This window comes from Bubalus bubalis, chromosome 15, assembly GCF_019923935.1.
Source record: "Bubalus bubalis isolate 160015118507 breed Murrah chromosome 15, NDDB_SH_1, whole genome shotgun sequence".
Classification (NCBI taxonomy): domain Eukaryota; kingdom Metazoa; phylum Chordata; class Mammalia; order Artiodactyla; family Bovidae; genus Bubalus; species Bubalus bubalis.
This window is the reverse complement of record NC_059171.1, coordinates 66,511,043-66,531,523: the sequence shown is the minus strand read 5'-3', so window position 1 is coordinate 66,531,523 and position 20,481 is coordinate 66,511,043. Positions and strand designations below refer to the sequence as shown.

General features: G+C 32.3%; 1 protein-coding gene across 8 annotated transcripts in view; it reads left to right on the top strand.

The window, feature by feature from the left end:
* The window catches only part of TMEM65 (transmembrane protein 65), a 45,989-nt gene extending 29,745 nt beyond the window's left edge, over positions 1 to 16,244 (top strand). For 4 of the 8 annotated variants that reach the window (XM_044928803.2, XM_044928804.2, XM_025265470.3 and 1 more), the window contains 6 exons: positions 494 to 538; positions 3,829 to 3,896; positions 8,638 to 8,692; positions 9,567 to 9,609; positions 11,930 to 12,035; positions 13,589 to 16,244. In XM_044928803.2, coding sequence (XP_044784738.2) covers positions 494 to 538; positions 3,829 to 3,896; positions 8,638 to 8,692; positions 9,567 to 9,609; positions 11,930 to 12,035; positions 13,589 to 13,690 — 419 coding nt within the window. In that variant the 3' untranslated portion in view covers positions 13,691 to 16,244. Of the gene's footprint in view, positions 1 to 493; positions 539 to 3,828; positions 3,897 to 4,773; positions 4,800 to 8,637; positions 8,693 to 9,566; positions 9,610 to 10,855; positions 11,205 to 11,929; positions 12,036 to 13,588 lie in introns of those variants that run through there. The other 4 variants (XR_003103690.3, XR_006545032.2, XM_044928806.2 and 1 more) reach the window with 3 other exon arrangements.
* Positions 16,245 to 20,481: the final 4,237 nt, after the last annotated feature.

Genomic DNA, 20,481 nt, shown 5'->3' with positions numbered 1-20,481 from the left:
AGATTTAATGATGGCACTTGAATATACTTTGATATAGTATATACTTGAGAAAACTTTGTGTTTATTATGACATATAAATAATGTTATATTTGATGAATCACACCCTACTCTCTGGGGTCATTTTGTTTTGTAAATGTTCTTTATTGTCCAGTAGTATAGCTTTCAAAACTCAAAATATTCAGTATATTATCAAGGGATATTAATTAGTCTCATTGTCTTACAAAAACACCAAAATAAGTGATTTGCCCAGGGATATAGGGTCATAGTAGGCCTGTAACTAAAGCTCAATTTGTTTTTCTAGCCTTGTAATTTAATCTATACCAAGAAATATTTCCTGTATGGATAACTTTGGTTCATTCACCTAAAGATAATTTATGAATAAACTCTGATGTTCTCTCATTTTGTAATTCTGCTAGTGTTTTCTTCATTGTAATAAAAAAGAAATCATGCTATAGTAACTAATTCTTAACCACACCCTCTCTTTCCCCTTCAGAAAAGTTGGAAGCTCAACCACCAACCCCAGGACAGCTGAGATATGGTAATGGTTCTATAATTATTTGTGCATCTGTCTTTTGGACTTGAAATAACTATGTTATTCATTAATAGTACAGAAGAGTTAATAAATTAATTCATTCCAGATAAAATAGATTATCCTATTTATTATGCTAAAGCAAAAGGTTTGTAAACTTAGTTTAAAACATAATATTATGGAATTTCTAAGATTGTTAACCATGTCTATCAGTGTTTAAATATTGTTACCATCTAGAGATAGAATTATAGTAGAGGTTTTCTTAGTTCCTGGGAAAAAGGATATGTTTACTTTAGTTTGGATTTAAGTTGGATTATTTCAGAACTAGAATTTCTAAGCTATTTTCTTTGGTGGAGAAAATGCTCTGACTTGTTTCTAATAATGAAGAAAGTAAAAGTTCATTTTAAGCCACCCCAGAGAAGAACCTTATAATGCTGCTGGTCTGCTTTCTTTACTGTATTATGATTGGAATAACTGTTCAAGGGCTAACACCAAAGTAATGTAAAACAGTTTAGGGTCTTATTATAAAGACAATGAAAGAAGAGAAGTATTTAACAGTGCAGTGAATTTGAATGGTTGTAAATTAAAGCTAAATATTAGATATGGTTTACTAGTAACTGCTGAGTTATAGAATAATATTTTCCAAAGGAAACTGAAGAAATCACAAATTGGTAGTCTGTCATTACATACTGGAGAGCAGACATATAATTAAAATTTAGTAGCTAGTTCCTTTTTTTCTCTCAGAGGTAGAATATAATTTATCTTAGAAATCAGTAGCTTTTCTCAGGTATCAAAACAATTTAAGAATTCTTTAAGATTTTTCTTTCCTTGGTAATCTTTTCTGATACTTCTAGGCTGGATTAATATACTCTAAATCCATAGTACTGTATAATACTATCACCATTTAGGGGGTCATATTGAAGTTAACTATATGGCTCTGTTATCGTTCCCAGACTTCTTGAGGGCTGGAATCAACTATCTCTGTATTTCAAGTGCCCAATGGAGTGTTCAGTACATGTTATGTAATTTTTTGAAATTTATATTTTTCCTTTGGGTTGAAAATAAATTTTTATTTATGGGATACATTTATTTACATCTAAACATCAAAACATGGTATATTTTACAGTTGCAGGAAATTATTATAGCAATGTAGCAACATGCTTTGGTTTTACTGACCAAGTTTCTACTAAGATAACTATTAGCTTAATCTTAGTTTTGTAATCTTGACATCTAATTTTAAGATGATTATAACTAGCTGGAGAAGGCAATGGCATCCCACTCCAGTACTCTTGCCTGGAAAATCCCATGGACGGAGGAGCCTGGTGGGCTGCAGTCCATGGGGTCGCTAAGAGTTGGACACGACTGAGCGACTTCACTTTCACTTTTCACTTTCCTGCATTGGAGAAGGAAATGGCAACCCACTCCAGTGTTCTTGCCTGGAGAATCCCAGGGACGGAGGAGCCTAGTGGGCTGCCGTCTATGGGGTTGCACAGAGTCGGACACGACTGAAGCGACTTAGCTTAGCAGTATAACTAGCTAGTTTTAGACATGTCATCAGATTAACCCCAAAATGGTTAGTAATTCCAAAAGTTTCATATTTTACCATATTTACTTTTCAAAGATGATTGAGAAGGTGTTTGGGAGTCTTCTCTCCATATATATATATCTAAGTAGTAGCTCTCTCTTCACTGTAAATGTTTCATATAGTGAACTATTAGAATTTCATTATACTCCTTTGACTTACCAATTTGTAGTATTTTTTGAAATTCTATATGTATTTTAGAAGCTGATTATTATAAAATTTTGAATGTCTGGTCATTAAGCACCTGGACCTAGGTAAAAAGTTGAAGAATTAAGACAGCCCTTTAATGAAGAAACCCTGTTTCACTAATGCCATTTGATTTTTTATTATCTTTTAAAACAATATACTTTATAATTAAAAAGATGCTGCTTTTTACCTGGGACATTCTTATGTGGTAGCAAGAACTCTGAAATGACCTAGAATATATACCATTTTCCCCCTTGCTTCTTAGTCTTTGATAGTGCTTGTGGGTAGAAATATTTCTTGTTTTACTGTTTATTAGCCTTCTCTTATTGGTGCAGAACTCAACCGTAGTAGTATCAAACTTTCATAACTTCTGGATTATATTTTAATTGTACTTTCTGTGGACTTAACTGCATTAAAAGAAGAAAGATGTAAAGTCACTAAACACTAAACACATAACTAACCAGTGGGTTTAAGGGACTATTTTTTGATGTGGTATAAAACTAAATGCTTTGATGCCTATTTTTAAAAAGTCCTCAGTTGAGTGGATGTTGACTATATCTTGGCAGATTTATAGATTAATTAGAATAAAGTCTTAACTATGCTCAGCTTTTAATCTGTTTCACAGTCTTCCCTCAATTGCCTTAGTCTGGAATTTTCTTCCTTTCCAAGATAGATGTCCTCAACTTAATTAACTAATGTTTGTTGAGCATCTACTATGCACTAGGCATTCTGCAATGTGCTGAAGATGCAAATAGGAAAAAAAGATGAAGCTAAATATATTTTTAAAATAGACATTAGCTCTTCCTAGTTACATTTCTGTTTTCTCAGGTCATCCAGATTATGTACAGATTATGTAGATAAGGTATGGTGTGCCTTTGGTAGGAAGAGGCCAAGTTACATTTTTATTTAAATCAAATATTGTTTGTTTTAGTTTGTGAAAGCAGTCAGGGATACTGATGTGTTGAGGAAGGAAAGAGGATTTTGAATCCAGATGTCTAATAGAAATGACATAATCACATTTCCCTAACAGTGTTTAAAAAATTGTTTGATAAGTAAATGTGACCAGATAACTTCCCTGAAATTTGATTCAGGGAAGTTTGATTTTTTATTATTTCTAGTATGGAGATCAATTTTATGATATCAGTCTTTAGGTCTAAGAGAGAAAAAGATTGATGTCCATAGATATTTAACAGGTAAAATATGGTCCTTATAATATGTATTTATTTATTTGTTCTGTCATTAACTGTATGTAATTTGTACACATGTGTGTGTTGCCAATAAGAAAACACAAAAGCCTAACACAATTAATTTTACATGTTATGTGTTTTTTATTTTGTTTTTTCCCCATTATAGCTTCTACCAAGTATATAAACATAGCAGAAGCAGAATCTTTTGGCTGTGGGAAATGGAAAGCAAATTCCAAAACTTAAATCATATCTACTTATGAGACTTTAACCATATGATCTGTTTTTTGTCATTTTAAAATTATAGAAATCTTAAAATATATTTTTCTGTTTTTGATGTTTTTCAGTATTCATCCACAATGCGATACCTTTCATAGGGTTTGGCTTTTTGGATAATGCAATTATGATTGTTGCAGTAAGTTCTTTCAACCCTTCTATTTTGAATTAATAAAGAAATGTGGTCTAAATTTTCCTTATAATTTATATATTATAGTTGTAAAGCTTTAGTTAACATAATGAATAAGACTTTTTAGCTGTATTTCATGTTAATTAGATTGTAGCTCAATTTTAAGGCATTATATCTATTAATCATCAAGACTTTTCGTAAAGCATTGACAATAATAAACAGATATTTATTGAGTCTATATTATTCTGTTCTAGTTTCAACATTCTTATTAAATAAAAAAGTTAGTAAAATTTTCTGATGTTCTTTAATTTTATCAGCAGTTCTCATATGTGTATGTTATTAATTAGTTCCTTGTCCAGTTTTGCCATACAAAAAATATTTACAAGAGTGTTTTGATATTTAGTCTATCCATTTAACTCAAAGATGATTTAAGTTTCAATTCAGGATACTGTAAATGATAAGGCCTTCAGTCTTTGTTCCATCACAGTGTTAAAAATTTTCTTTTGCTGGAGTCATTTTCATTTAAGGTTGTTTCTTAAAGGTATTGTTTAATCATAGGAATGGTCAATTGACCTTTCATACTCTTCTATGACATCTTTGTCAATATATACCAATTTTGGGTCTAGATTATAAAGTCATGATGAAAATACACATCCATCATTAGTCTACAAGGAAAATGCAGGTCTTCTGAAGCTGCCTAGTTCTGTATCCAGTTCTCCTCATTGACTCAGTTTTAAAAAGTCTAAAAATTCTAAATATTGTGTAGGAAACTACTCAAAAAAAAAAAGGGCGTGATTTTAGGATTATCGAATATGAGGAAAAAATAGTTGAGAGATGCCAGGGTTTTTTTTTTTTAATTTGTCGTTTGTTTTGTTTTTTGTTTCAGTGTTTTGACGGTCACATATACTATAGGTGGGTAGAAATAGAATATTTGGTTTTAAAATAGGGGTGAAAGTATAGTTTACATTGTATAGATTATAAAATTTGCTTGAAGACTATCTAAAATTGGGTCGCTCAAGAATGGTTTTCTTTGCTATATAGACTTACTTTATGTCCAGATTGATGGGGATCAGATATCCAGAAATTCTAGCTGTTCAGCTGGTTGAGGAAACAGAGGTTTACACATTGGGAAGGTATCTCGCTTGGTAAACAGTCATAGAAGATACTGTAGCATGCACATAATTTGAAAGTGATAAGCACCCATTGGATGGATAATTCTTGAGCAGAGTAGTCTGATAAGAGCATCTAAAATATAATTTCAAAATGCTAGCTTTTTGGCTGATAATGATATTTTCCTAATATGTATACAAGAATCAAGTTGATTAATTTATATATCTGTGAATAAAAGAAACTTTTTCAACCATGTCATACTACCTTTTCTGAAGTAAACCTTTAGTAAGCCTTGAGCTGGTTAGATTATTTAAATTGTTAATGTAAATAAAATCTAATTTTATTTACTATTTATAGAAAAAAAACACTATGATTAAATTATAAACTGTCATTTAAGACTTGGTGTGTTCCTGAATAGTTTGGATTAAAGCTTCTCTGTGACAATTTTACACTCAGTATTTTAATTCTGTATTGATAGCATGTATCCCCTCATTCTACCATCTTAAAAATCTTTTTTTTTTTTTTGCCTCAGTTGAGCAAACCTTAGATATTCAAATGATGAAAGGCTATCCTAAAGGGAAGTGTTGAGATGATATATTTTGCTAAAAGAGAGAGGGCAGGGAGATTTTGAAGAGGGAGCAGAATAGGGGAACTGGGTAGTTTCTTAGATCCTGAATAAGACTTTCACAGTATGGTCTTGGGGCTTCCCTGGTAGCTCAGCTATTAAAGAAACCGCCTGCAGTACAGAAGATCCCAGTTTGATTCCTGGGTCTGAAAGATCCCCTGGAGAAGGGAATGGCTACCCACTCCAATATTCTGGCTTGGAGAATTCCATGGACTGTATATAGTCCATGGGGTCGCAAACAGTCGGACATGACTGAGTGACTTTCACTTTCATCAACTTTCAGTATGGTCTTATTATTTCTTTGAAATAAATATCTCAAGTAATTGATGTGCTGTGCTTAGTCGCTCGTTTGTGCCCGACTCTATAACCCAATGGACTGAAGCCCGGCAGGCTCCTCTGTTCACGAGGATTCTCCAGGCAAGAATACTGGAGTGGGTTCCCATGCCCTCCTCCAGGGGATCTTCCCAAACCCGGGATTCAACCCTGGTCTCAATCAATGCAGGTAGATACTTTACCATCTGAACCACCAAGGAAGCCCAAGAATACTGGAGTGGGTAGCCTATTCCTTCTCCAGTGGGTCTTCCCAACCCAGGAATTGAACTGGAGTCTCCCACATTGCAGGCAGATTTTTTATCAGCTGAGCTACCAGGGAAGCCCCAAGAAACAGATATCTGTGTTTAAATACAGATACCAATTAAGACAGAACAACCACAGCCACATTCTAAAGTCAAATTATTGTAATGTTCCTATCTTGTGTTACTCAGGCCTGTGTCTTACTATTAGTGTGACTAGAGTGGACTGTTTTTCTAGGCCTGAGATGATTGACTCTCAGTAAAATTTGTTTTTCTGGTTTATGTTGAAATCCATTTTCACAGACATCACCAGTTTTTAATTTATATAGTACTGAAATAAGTATGTAAACTACTGGCTTAAAACTGATTAAGAGTAAGAGGTGTGGCAAAATAGCCTGTGATAATTGCAGAATAATTCAGAAACAGTTAAATTTTCCAGAGAGACTTTTTTAATAGACTGCTAAGACTAAAAATCTATAAATAATATAACTATAGAATCTATGAAAAGGAAAATAAGTGAACAGTGTTATCTTAAGAATGTTTTTCACTTTTTTTGTTAAATACTAATTGCCATTGTAGGATAGCTGTGACTGTTTGAAGATAGTAAGTTAAGAAAACATTCTTTTTAATGTTTAATTTTTAACTGATTCTTTTTTTTGTATCGTGTCATTTGATATTTTTCCTGTTAGGTATACTCTCTTGACTGCTACCCTAATTGCAATCATGTAAACAAATTCCTATTTAACTTCTCGTAGTAGATTTGACCTTTATTCTTGGCTGCTGTTCATACTAAGCTTTTAATTTCATAGTTTTTTTAATTTTTGTGTTGTTGGATTGCTTCTTATAACTTATATTTTAGTGAGTAGGGGGGCAGAATTCTTCTTACAATTTAATTAGGATAGACTTGATTAGAATTCTAGAATAGATGAATAAGATTGAGGTGATGAACCCAGTACAACTTTAAGACAACTAGTACTAGGTTTATTTATAATTTCTACCCTACCTGTTAACATGAAATTTGATGTTATTATGGGGAAAAGGAAAAGAGGAGAGATTTTATTGCCTTCAAACCAACTTTGACTTTACATGAAGCTTTTCATGCTATTAGAAGCATCTTCAGGTTTCTTAAATTCAACCAAGTGATTAAGCATGTAAATGCTTTATAAATACATATGTTGGCAGACAGATTCATTTTAGGTAATTTCCAATGATTCATTGCTGTTAAAGATGCTGTATTTATTTTTTATACATTGTAGCTGTCGGGTGCTTCTCTCCTATATTAATACTCCAGTGTTTTTTCATCCATGTATAAAGATATTTCTTTGTGCCTGTTTTCTTTTTCTTCAGAAATCTGTTTCTTTGCGTTCCTTTACAACCTTGTAACTTTAATGCCTGGGAGACCTTTACATCAGGCTATTTGGTCCATACTCTGTAGGAATTATATTTGAAAGGAGTGGAATCAAAAGGCCTAGGGGAAGGAAAATTGAGGAAGTTAAATTTAACTTCTCTTCAGTTTTGTAAATAATTGAGTAATGCAATATAACTGTATACCAGATAAGGCATCTCTTTTGTTTTTCCTCAACAAATACTGAAATTTGTAAGGTGTTTTTTTTTTTCTCCACAAGTATCATTGAGATTTAAAAAATTTTTTTAGAAATTTTCAACCATCAATATTTAAGAGAACTTTTGAAAAGTCCATTTTTGGCAGCATTGCATAAGGGTTAGAACTGAATTAGCACGATAGATTCTAGGATTTCTTTTTTTTAATGTAATAACCCATCAGAATCGTTTAATCTTCAGTTCCGTATCTTTAAAAGTAGAAGTGAAAATATGAGCCCTTGTTTTCTTTAGAGGAAGTCTTAAACTCTCAATAAATAAATTCAATGGAGCTTCATTTTTGCTGTATCTTTATTGTATTAAATGCTGTTGTTGCTTGTAAATGAATTATATAGTCTCATCTAGTGATTAAAGAGTTAAATGTTTTAAGGATAATTTTTGAAGTCTGATTTTTTGGGTCCTTAGAAACTGGTGTAGTCTTTTAAATCTTTTATAAGGTAAATACCAATAGTATATAATTATATCATTCAGAATTTAAAATTTAGGTGAGTTGGTTATCTTTGTGTTCAAAAGCATTAAAGCACCTTTCCGTAGTAGGAAAATATAAATTCTAGATTATTAATGATGAATTGTATTGTTCTGTGTGTTGCTATTTTTTATTTTTATGAAGGCTTAATTGTAATGAATAAAATATTGATGTTATTTCTGCATGAATGCATATATGTAATAAATAAGTGCTTTGCTATAGTATATGCATATTTATGTATATTATATACATAAATTTGCTGTAATAACATTGTTTTATCTGTTTTAATTAATGCTTTACTATTTTATAGCCACTTCAGTTTTAATTTGTAAGATTAATTTCTTCGTAATTGTTTTTCAGGGAACCCATATTGAATTGTCTATTGGAATTATTTTGGGAATTTCAACTATGGCAGGTATTTAATAATAGTAGTATAATTATTCCATTGTCTGTATATTTATGAAACATTTTAGTAGGTTAAGTATGGAAGAGGATACTTCATTTGAATGAGTTTATTCACTGAGATGTCTGTCTTAATAGTTTATCTCCTTAATCCTATCCTTTAATTTTTAATTTGGTAAATGTAGTATGCATTTTTCTGAGAAAGTTTGGGTACTTTATGTTAGTTAATGAGTAACAGTAATCTGCTATATTGATTGTGTTAAAAAATTTTTTTTCCTATTAATTCAGTGTTACCCTAAAACCTTCCTACCCATTTCTCTATCAAATTATTTATTTTCAAGTTGGGAAGAAAAATCAAGGAAGGAAACACAAGATCAAAAATCTGATTTAGTTCTGTCTCCTTTCCCCACAAATACCACTCTGCTCTTCATGATGGTGGAATTTGGGAACAATTCTGTGTTACGTTACTATGGAACATGTGAAGTAGATGAGTAATGAAAGAGACATTTCTCTCCTTGATTTTCTTGAATGTCATAGCTGTACTTTACTCTTTAGCTTTCAAGTATCCAAATTCCCTTAAATATTGTCTGAAAGTTGAACTACAGAATGTTATGCAAATTTTTTAATATTGAAACCAAAATGGAAACTGGCTGCCACATCAAAAAAAAACTACTAATTGATGGAGGTAGAAGACTATAATCTCAGATCTCTATTTTGAGATCTTGAAATTCAGAGCTGTCCAATGAGTTACTTTGGATATAGTCATTGTAGCTTAGAAAGGTGGTAACTCTTCCAGACCAGTGCTTTATTGATTACATGGTGATCTACTATAGTGATTTTTCTGACTTTTATGTAGTAATTCACTTGTCCGTTTTTCATTTTTTTAGCTGCTGCTTTGGGAAACCTTGTGTCAGATTTAGCTGGTCTTGGGTAGGTTCACTTGTGCATGTGTATACTTACTCTCTATTCTCCATTCTCCTTTAATTGGGAAGGATTTTGAAAAGGGACATTTATTTTTGCATGTGTGTTTTAGAACTAAATTTTTAAAATTAATGTTTCTAAATCAGCAGCACTAAATCTTTGGTGTGCATCAAATATAGATGCCTAGCTCACACCTCAGTCTTGCAGAATTAGTGTCTCTAGGGATGGGGCCCTGACATTTGAGTTTAAGAATCTTCTCAAGCAATTCTGATATGTGTAAATTTTTTTCTAAAACTACTATAAGGTAAGCAGAGTTGAATTTTTCATGTCCCGAAATGTTTATATGTATTTTATAAATATTTCTACGGATGAGACAGGACTAAAAGTAAGAAACCCTATCATTATTTCATACCCCACCCCGTCCTCCCACTAAGTCCAAAGGTAAGAAATATGGCTCAAATGTGAGGACACTGACTGGGCATGTTTTCTAGAGAGAGGAGTTTTCAAAGCGAATAATGGCCAGAGCATACATGGACTTGGCTAATTTTTGCTGTTTTTATTCCATGTGGCAAGAAGGAATGATGAAACAAACTGAGGGCGCCTACTCAGAAAAGGCCAGCTTTCTCTCTCTGTTTTTACATTTTCTCTTCTAAGCAGCAGATGGCCTGGGCTGCTTCCTGAGCTTGGGGACGCCTAGGAAGTATGAATTAGACAGAGTTGGCATTAATTATTGTGATAAACATACTCTGTCTTGCTCAGTCTTTCGTTCTGTTTCTTCCTCTTTTTTTTTTTTTTTGGTTCATTTTGATGGTAAGTTTTGAGATTTGAATTTGGGTGTAGGAGCAGTCTACTTAGCCCTATAATCTAGGGAAAGGCAGCTTTATACATGATCTAACTCTGTATATTAGACCATCTGCACTTGAGTATGGGGCCACAGCTACTGTTCAAAACACAGTTTCTTTTGTGTTTTGTAACCTAGAATTTCTGATGTAAACCTGTAGTGATATTATCCCTTAAACATTCATTTCTCAGTTTCCAACATTAAGGTTTATAATGATAATATTATAGATTTGTTGGGATTCTTCCATCTAAGAACTATTTCTCCTCTGCCTTAAAATACCATTATGTAGTAAATACCACATTTTATCAATCTTAGTTGCATAGGTTTTTATAACTTAACATATCTAATATTGGGATCCATCTTATAATTGATGGTATGCATAATTTAATTGGCAAATTTTTTTCTTTCTTCCAGTTCTTTAAGTAAGACTGTATCCAATAAGCAGTGGCCACTTAGAAGATACTTGAAATTGTCCTGAAAATTATAGGCTGTTTTTCTTAGTTTATCAGTCTGATAAATTTTAAGAAAACTTTTTTTCTGGTGACAGTTATTAAATTATATGTTAAAGTGCTTTGCTTTGAATTTGGAATAATTGCATTAATTGTAATTGTAAAATTTTTATATACCTTAAATTGTTCTTTTTAAAGTAATGGTAGAAAGTAATTACTCTTAAGTCAGTTAATTTACCTGTGTATTAAATATGTCAATCTGGAAAATTTTAAACCAAATATATGTATATACAATAAAGATGAAAATTGTAAAAGAATGTTTACACCATTTCTGGAGTATACAGATATAAAATTATCTTTGTTGTAGTCATGAGTTTTTCATATGTGAGAACATAGTTTTTCATATGTTTCTCTTTAAAAACTTATATTCTGTCCTCTTGGTTTTTTTTTTTTTTTGGATTTTTAAAAAATTTATTTATTTTAATTGGAGGCTAATTACTTTACAGAATTGTGGTGGTTTTTGCCATACATTGACATGAATCAGCCATGGGTGTGCATGTGTTCCCCATCCTGAACCCTCCTCCCACCTCCCTCCCCATCCCATCCCTCAGGGTCATACCAGTGCACCAGCCCTGAGCACCCTGTCTCATGCGTCAAACCTGGACTGGCGATCTGTTTCACATATAATAAGATACACGTTTCAATGCTATTCTCTCAAATCATCCCACCCTTGCCTTCTCCCACAGAGTCCAAAAGTCTGTTCTTTACATCTGTGTCTCTTGTGCTGACTCGCATATAGGGTTGGATGGCATCACCAACTCAATGGACATGGGTGTGGGTGGACTCCAGGAGTTGGTGATGGACAGGGAGGCCTGGCGTGCTGCAGTCCATGGGGTTGCAAAGAGTTGGACACAACTAAGCGACTGAACTGAACTGATATAGGATCATCGTTACCATCTTTCTAAATTCCATATATATGCGTTAATATACTGTATTGGTGTTTTTCTTTCTGACTTACTTGTCCTCTTGTATTTTTAAGACTTGCAGGCTATGTTGAAGCTTTGGCTTCCAGGTTAGGCCTATCAATTCCTGATCTCTCACCAAAGCAAGTTGACATGTGGCAAACACGTGTTAGTTCACATTTGGTGAGTACTTTGTGTGGTTTATGATAATGAATTTGGGTAGCCAGAACAAGACACTGTATATAATTCAGTCCCTTGAGAAATTTGAGATTAAAATTGAGTGGAGTTTTTAACAAAAACTGTCCAAACCTTAGTAGGTTTCAGAAAAACTAATCATTGACTTTTTTTGTAGGCATACTTGAAAAAGATTTTTGAAAAAATCTTTATATGATTCAGTTACTGTTGAGGAGTATCAGTTATGTGCTGAGACTGAAGGATATAAAATGAGTAATAAACTATAGTTCTTTTTGAGGATTGTATAGGTAAAGAATCAGACATATTAAACAAATTATAATTTAGTGTGACATATTCAGTAATAGAAATGTACACTGGATATAGCAGAAGCACCAGGAGAAGAAATAACTCTGTGGAAAGAAATTTCTTTTAGCGGGGAGATTTCTTGGTGCATATTAGATCTAAGCTTATTTTTAAATTATTGATGAGACATTTATTAGGTGGGAGAGAGAATTCCAAGTATATTGATAAGCAAGTAGAAACGTATGATGATAACTAACTGGAAGTTCCTGGCAGAGAGAGGGACTGCATCTGACTAATCTCTGTCTCCCTGGTACCTACCATAGAGTTTGGTACTTTGTAGATTCTCAATAAATGTCTGTATGAAGATGTAAAACTTAATTGATAAGTATTTTAACCTTAATAGTCATCATAGGAATGCAACATTTAAAAATCATTTACAAAAATTAAATAAATTTTTCATAATACAGGTGAGGTCACATAAAAATTCTGTGTATGTAGACATATAAATATATTGCAGTGGGTATATACATATATTTGCAGTTTTGTCTAGAATAGACAGCAAAGCAGTATAATTATGCACAGATATTCATCTTATTTGATTTTTAAATAAATCATTGAGGAAGTACTATACACCGAAATGTTTATTGTTCTATCACTGACAGTAGCGATGATTTTTAATGGTAAGAAGAGCTTTTACATTTATTATAGGCCCATCAATTCAGTGGAATTTAGAAGTTTTTGTATTAAGTTTATGAAACAGTTTGAAAAAGAGTTTATTATAACATGTGTGACTGGTGGGCAAGAGGAAAGCAGTAAACAAAGTTATGTTTACATAATGATTAGACATACATTCATAATTAGGTGTACATGGGGGTAAATACTGAAAAGGAATATGTACAAAGGACAGCAAATCCAAATATGTTGAGAGTACTGGGTGAGATTTTTCATTCCTATCTTCTGACTTTAAAATGTATGTACATTTTTAAGGTATTTTCTTTTTGAATACTTCTCTAATGTTATTTTTATGGCAATTTGAAAAAATTTAAAAATTTTTTTCCTGGTTGCCTTGAACTTTACATATTATTTGTTCTAGAGCCTTTCTGTATGTTATTTTTTAATTTAAGTTAGTATGATCAAAAGAAATATAGTAACAGTTGAATTATATAGTACATAGTAATTTTTATCATAGATACTTAAGCAGAGGTTCCTCTTACAGGGATAAAATAACTTTGAAAAAATGTTTTCTTTTGTTTCTGTAGGGTAAAGCTGTCGGGGTGACTATTGGCTGCATTCTAGGAATGTTCCCTTTGATCTTCTTTGGAGGAGGTGAAGATGATGAAAAACTGGAAAAGAAAAATTAACTCACATAGAATACCTTTAAAAAGATGTAAACTAATGTACCTCAGTTATCAAATATGCTGTCAACAGCATTTAGGAATTAAGACAGTAACAGTGTATAGATAACGGGATCAAATAATTCAGCATGTATTATGGAAAACACTAACTTATTGTGGCTTGGTTTTCTTAGGACATCTTTTTAAAAAAATTTTTTGTGTAAATTGGTAAAATGCTTTTTCATCAATGGCAGTCAACATTTTACCTTTTCTTTTTCTTTATATACCAAAATACCATTTAAGTATCAATCGTTGATGTACTGTGCTAACTTGAGATTTGCCCGTTTGTTACTTACCATGTGTACACGCATGAAAGCATTTTCTGTCGTCGTTGTCCCCTACAGTTACAATTCAACCTTAAAATTTTTTCCAAATTACTTAAGATGTTTAATATCAGTTGAATATTTCTTTTTTACTCTCTTTTTGGCAACATCAATTTTGTACTGTTTCACAGTAAACATTTACAATCATATAGTTTCAGTCATTTTTTAAAAACTCTCACATCTATTCAAAATGAAGTACTTATCACTCATTTTAATTTTCTGACCTCTTAGTCTCAAGAGCCAGAGATTAATTAGGATGAACAATTATTTTTAGTCTCCCTACTACATAAGAACATATATGTTAAGAAGTGCATTATTTTGAGTTGGTTTTTATACTTTTATTTTCTCAACTATGAATAATTACATAGTGATTTTTGACTCCTATCAGAAAGAAAGTCATTAGAGTGCTTTTAATGGGGATTGTGGGATTTAGGTCAACTAAGAGGTTTCGCATGACACTTGGAAAGTTACAAGGCTAAAAAAAGTTTTTTTCACAGAAGTATAAAATGGAAACTGTTAAGAAGGTCTGTGGTATAACTGGTGAAGTTGAGGTGATGTTCGTAAGGTTAATAAGTACAAATAATATTGTTTGGGAATGCTCCTCCCCTCCAAATGTTGTCTCCTTATCTGAGTTGAATGAATTTGAATCCTAATGTTATATCTTCTTTAGCAGATTTTATTTCTGGATAACTTCTTTTGAGGTGAAAAATAAATATTTTGTATTTTACTTTTTGCTATATATATATATGGCCTAGTAATCGAAAGATGTATGGGGAGAAATTCTTTCTCCCATTTTTTCTTCTATTTCTTTTTTTGTGGCGTTTAAATCATATTCTAGATTTAAGTTCCTAATGTCCAGTCTTGTGTATCTGACTTAAGTGTAGCTAGAATTCACATCTATACTTGTGAGTCATAAATTTTAATTTTATGAACCTGTAAAGTTTGTTAGCATGTGATCTGTTACACATGCTAAAAAATTACTCTTAATTATAAGAGTACTTAAATATATCACAGAGGAGAAAAACAAATTAAAATGACTATTTGGGCCACCGAAACTATTTACTTTGTTAAATAGATGAAAAAGAAGGGAAACTTAAAGATGGCTGTATTTACAGCTACCTTATTTTAAAGTTTTATTTGCACATTTACTTTGAACTCTTATTTTCAGAGGAGCTGGTTTCTCTCAGAAGACAGTTTGTGATAAATTCTTTTCTGTTTACTTCAAAATTATTTTAGAGCTATCCTGTAATCATAGATTTTTGAGGGAAAAATAGATCATATGCTATAAAAAATAAATATATAACATTCTTATGTACAAATAATGTGACAGTCTCGTTTGATCAGATTAAAATTATAAAACTTAACATCTTAAATAGAATTGTGGTTTGTATCTTCCACATTACATCACAGACACCAAAATTTTTTTTTTTTTTTAATTTCAGATGATAGGATTAGAGTGATTATTTTAAAAAATTTTTTTGGTAAATGTTTAAGTGCTTTTGTGCCTAACTTATTTTGCCAGCCCTTTCTGTTCTCTAAAAATATATGTTTTTGTGGTGCTTAAATTTTCTTTTTATTAAGTCTTAGATCCAGAAACCTTGCCTGTGAGTTTAGAAAGGACTTTTGATTTTACTTTCTTTTTTTTTTCTGCTCATGAAAATAACACAGTCCTACAGAATCTTTTAGTTTAACTGAGCATCTGTAGAATTATTTAAGATTTCAAAATATGGAATATATAACCTTCATATTGAAAAGTAATTTATGGTCACAATACAATTTGCATAATTCAGGTAATTAGTTTAAAAGAATGGAGCCCTTTCATCCTTAACCTAAGGTACACGTTTTTTTCTAGTATGGTGCTTTGCACAAAGTGACGTCTGAAAAATGGTTCCCTTTAAGATAATGACTTCATATAATCATTGTTTCATGTTACTTGTCATGGAGAATGTTATTTCAGGTTGAAACTGGAATTCTTATTTCTCACATTAACTATTTCTTTATTGGGAGCAACTATAACTATGGTTAAATGCAACATGAGCTGCATCAATACTGTTCATTTGAAGTCATGTTGTCCGTGTATTATGATTTATTGACTTATTTATGCATGTAAACTGGGTGCATTTTGTTGCCACTGTATGTTAAATGGTGACCAATGTTTTTACAAAGGAATTGAACAAAGAAAAATACCTTTTAAGAAATTTTGGAATGTGGTTTTGATTTTGAAATTTGATTTTCTTTCTAATCTCAAATCTCTAATATCTAATCTCAAATAAAATCCTGGTTATTCTGTAGCTTAAAGGAAATAGTATAAATAAATGCAGATTTGTTACAGGGTTCTGCCAGTGTCACTGAGACAGTAAAATGGAACTATTTACTGTTTCCCTGAAGTCCACACTTGAGATACAACATTATAGATTACGAGAGCAGGATGATCCCATATTGAGATAATTTGACCTTTAATAGGATGTCAAAAAAACTTTAGATAGACTGGCATAAATTACACTGATGGCTCTTTATTTACAGCAGAGATATCCAGGCCTTCTATATAAGAATGCATCATTTACTTTACTCTTTTTCTCTAGAAAATGAATTTTGAAGGTAATAAAAATTTAGCTTTTATACCAAAAACTTGTGCAAACCATTTTGAAGTAAATTTTCCCAGTTTTAGAATTATAGTTTCTTGCCATTTTAAGAGTGTATTAAATGTAATATAATCTTTTTACATTAATATTAAATATAATCTTTTTCTTGACCAATTGGGATCTTACCTAGGATGCACTAGTGGGTCAGTGTAAGGGGTCAGTCATTGTAATACACTGCATTAATAGAATGAAGCAGAAAATACCACATGATCATCTCAATTCTTGCAGAAAAGTGATTTGACAAAATACAGCATCTTTTTTTGTGGAAAAAACAATCAGAAAACTAAGTATATATCTGGTTTTTATACCTTTTTCATTTTCCCCCCATTTTTTGCTGCTCTCTCTTCCGGCAATTGCTCTCTCTCTCTCTAATTTGCTGTTTTTCAGCTGTGTGGACTTAGAAACTTGATAGTCTTACCATAAATTATTTGAGAAATATTAGAAAATAGGCTATGGAGCCTGAGTGAGAGGATGATGGCAGTGGTGGTGATGATAAATATAATGTTAGTTCCCTTTTGTTAAGCACTTACTGGTTGCTTTGTACTGTAGTATTTTACACACATTATCACACTTAATCTCTGTAATAGCAATCTTAAGTTGGTACTGTTATTATCCTTAATTCATATTGAGCAAATGGAGACGTGGAGAGGTTAGTTTGCACAGGGCGTCACTATTAGGTGGACTGAAGTCTGGCTTTGTCCAAGCATGCAGTCTGTGTTCTTAACTACTTACTCTGCAGGCGGGACAGCAGTTGCATGGACTCTGTAATGTCTGTTCTCTGCTCAGGCTTCTTTTTGCCTGTATGTTTATGGAGTTATTTTCTCACTTATAACTTAAGGGAATTGTACTAAAACTCTCCAAGTTCATTTAACAAATCTTTTGTTTTTGACTGTATATTATGTACTGGGAACTGTTCAAGTCTCTGAATGAACAGCCAGAACACCTATATATCCTTAGGAAGCTTACTCTGTAGGGGAGCGAAAGTGAGGGAGGAGAATACAGGAAAGCAGTTGTACCCTTAAATAAGTGATGAGAAGTTCTTTAGTAATAAATGAAACGAGAAGGATAGGAAGTACCGGTGGTCATATGTACGGGGTTATTTTTATACAGAGTGGTTAAGGAGCACCTGAAAGAAGTAAGAAATAAACAATACATATATCAGGGAAGAGAAGGTATTATGCTAGGTTCTAGAAAGTTGATGTTTAGAGAATCTCTACTATATGAAGTATTTTCATATTTCACTTTGGAATGCATTATACGATTTTTTTCTTTATATTTTTTAAAAAACTGAAGTGTAGTTATATACAATACTATGTTAGTTTCAGATGTGCAGCACAGTGAGTTATATATTTATATGTATATATTTTTTCAGATTCTCTCCCCTTACAGTTTATTATAAAATATTGAGTATAGTTCCCATGCTGTACAGTAGGTCCTTGTTGGTTATCTGTTTTATGTATAGTGGTCTGTTTATGTTAACCTCAAGTTCCTAATTTATCCCTCTCTGTTCTCTTTCTGCTTTGGTAACCATAGTTTGTTTTCTGTGCCTGTGGGCCTATTTAAGTTCATTTGTATCTTTTTCTTTAGATTACATGTATCAGTAATATATTGATATTTGTCTTTCTCTGTTTAATTCACTTAGTATGATAATCTCTAGATCCATCCATGTCACTGCAAATGGCATTATTTCACTCTTTTTATATGACTGAATAATATACCATTGTATATATGTGCCGTATCTTCTTTATTCACCTCTTGATGGACGTTTAGGTTGCTTCCATGTCTTGGTATTGTAAATAGTGCTGCAATGAACATTGGGGTGTACATGCAAATTTTCATAATTGATTTTCTCCAGATACATGCCCAGGAGTTGGATTGCATGTAAAAAATTTCCTTGTTTGTTTTGCAGTATTCATGTTTTCAGAATTAAGTCTGAATATTAATATTTAAGTATTAAGATTAATACTCCCTGCATATTGACTGACAGCAATAAAGGGGAATGATTTGGAAGCACGGGGAAGCTATCTTGGGATTCATAATGTCAGTGGGTGACCAATCTATCAGCAGATGATTTAGGGTTTATTATGTGCTCATAATGAAACCTTGTAATTTTTTTTTACCAAGGTAGTAAATGCTATTGGTGTATGAGTTTTAACACTGAAATAAGTTTTTTTCCTCCAACTTTTAAAGCAGGAACTTGTAACATTTTAACATTGAAGCGTTAGAACTTTCAGGATCTATTGATCTTATGCTGATAGCTGTATGAAGCACATGGTGTTTTGTATTGGTATTTGTATGAAATTTTATAACATCAAACATAGGTTAATGCTATTGATGAGTTTATGAATGAAAGAAATTTCAGCAAATTTTTTGTTGACTTCTGAAGATTAAAAAGATGGAATAGGCATGGGATAGATTATATAATTTTTCCACAACTACAAGTCAAGTCTTTTGTTTAGATGAGTAAATTGTGAGAATGATGACTGAGGAGTTAAACTCAAATAAACTACTTTGGGGGGGAGATGAGGGGTATGTTCAAAAACTGTAGAATAAAGAAATTTTCTGTGAGAACTGTAAAAGTCAGTAAAGATATCTGCTAATAATATGAGAGCTATACATTTATATAGTGCTTTACCATTTATAAAATATTTATGCATATGCAAGATATAAATGGAGTTTCAGAGAGATAGTTGAGTCAAAGAAAGCTGTTCAGCACATTTCTGTGGATTGGCTGTGCACCTAGTCTGCTGGTTTTGCCTGGGTTCAGTCATATGACTGTAGTCCGACTGGCAGAAGCTAGAGGGTTTAAGGTGGTTTTGACATAAACAGAGGGAGGACTAGGATCTCTCACCATGTGGTCTCTTGTCATTTCATAGTCTATGACCAAATCTTAGCATGGCAGTTGGGTTCCAAGAGAGTACAAGTAGAAATCATGAGGTCTCACAATGCCTACACTCTGGACCTTCTACAATGTTTCATCTACCATCTTCCCTTGGTCAGGACAAGTTACAAAACCAGCCCAAATTCAAAGGAGTGGAGAAACTGACTCCATCCTTCTGAGGGGAGGAACAACAATGGCCTATTGCAAAGGGGCATGGACACAGGGGAGCATTGTTCATTGGAGGCCATTGTGATAACATCTCTATCCTTCCAGATTATGCTTTATCATGGGCATATTTTTTGGTACCCATATCCCTTCTGTTATATTGTGAGTTCCTTGCAACTCACATCTTTTATTCATCTTTTATTTCCCTTTGCAACCATCACAGACCTTGAACACTGTTTCATAAGCGCTGAGTTTCTCGTGGAAGATGAGAGAAGTAAAATGAAACTGGGAAAAAAACTAAAATTTAAAATCTCTCTTTGTCATGGTAAGGTGAAAAAGATCCCAAAGTGTTTAAAATGATAATTTCCATAGCAAGCAAAAGCAAACCACAGCTATTGATAAGCCATTTAGAATATCCTAATAATCACAGCATTTTGTAGCAAAATAGGTAAGGGCAATGCAATCCTTAATTTTATAGATGAGAAGAGTTAAACTGTTTTTAAGTAATTAGATCTTATGTAAATACAGCCCTTTTGATTTGAAATTCTAGTTTTTTTTCCTTCAAATTTTATAGAATTATATTTTTAGATAATTGGAGAGCAGGTGGATAACTTTGGGATTTTAAATTTACAGAAAAAACATTCTGGTGGCTAGTACCATGCTTTTTGTGTTTATATTTTTCTGTGTAGATGAAAGATTTTAGAACAATGCTTAAGGTGCTTAAAATAAACGTTCATTTATTCCAAG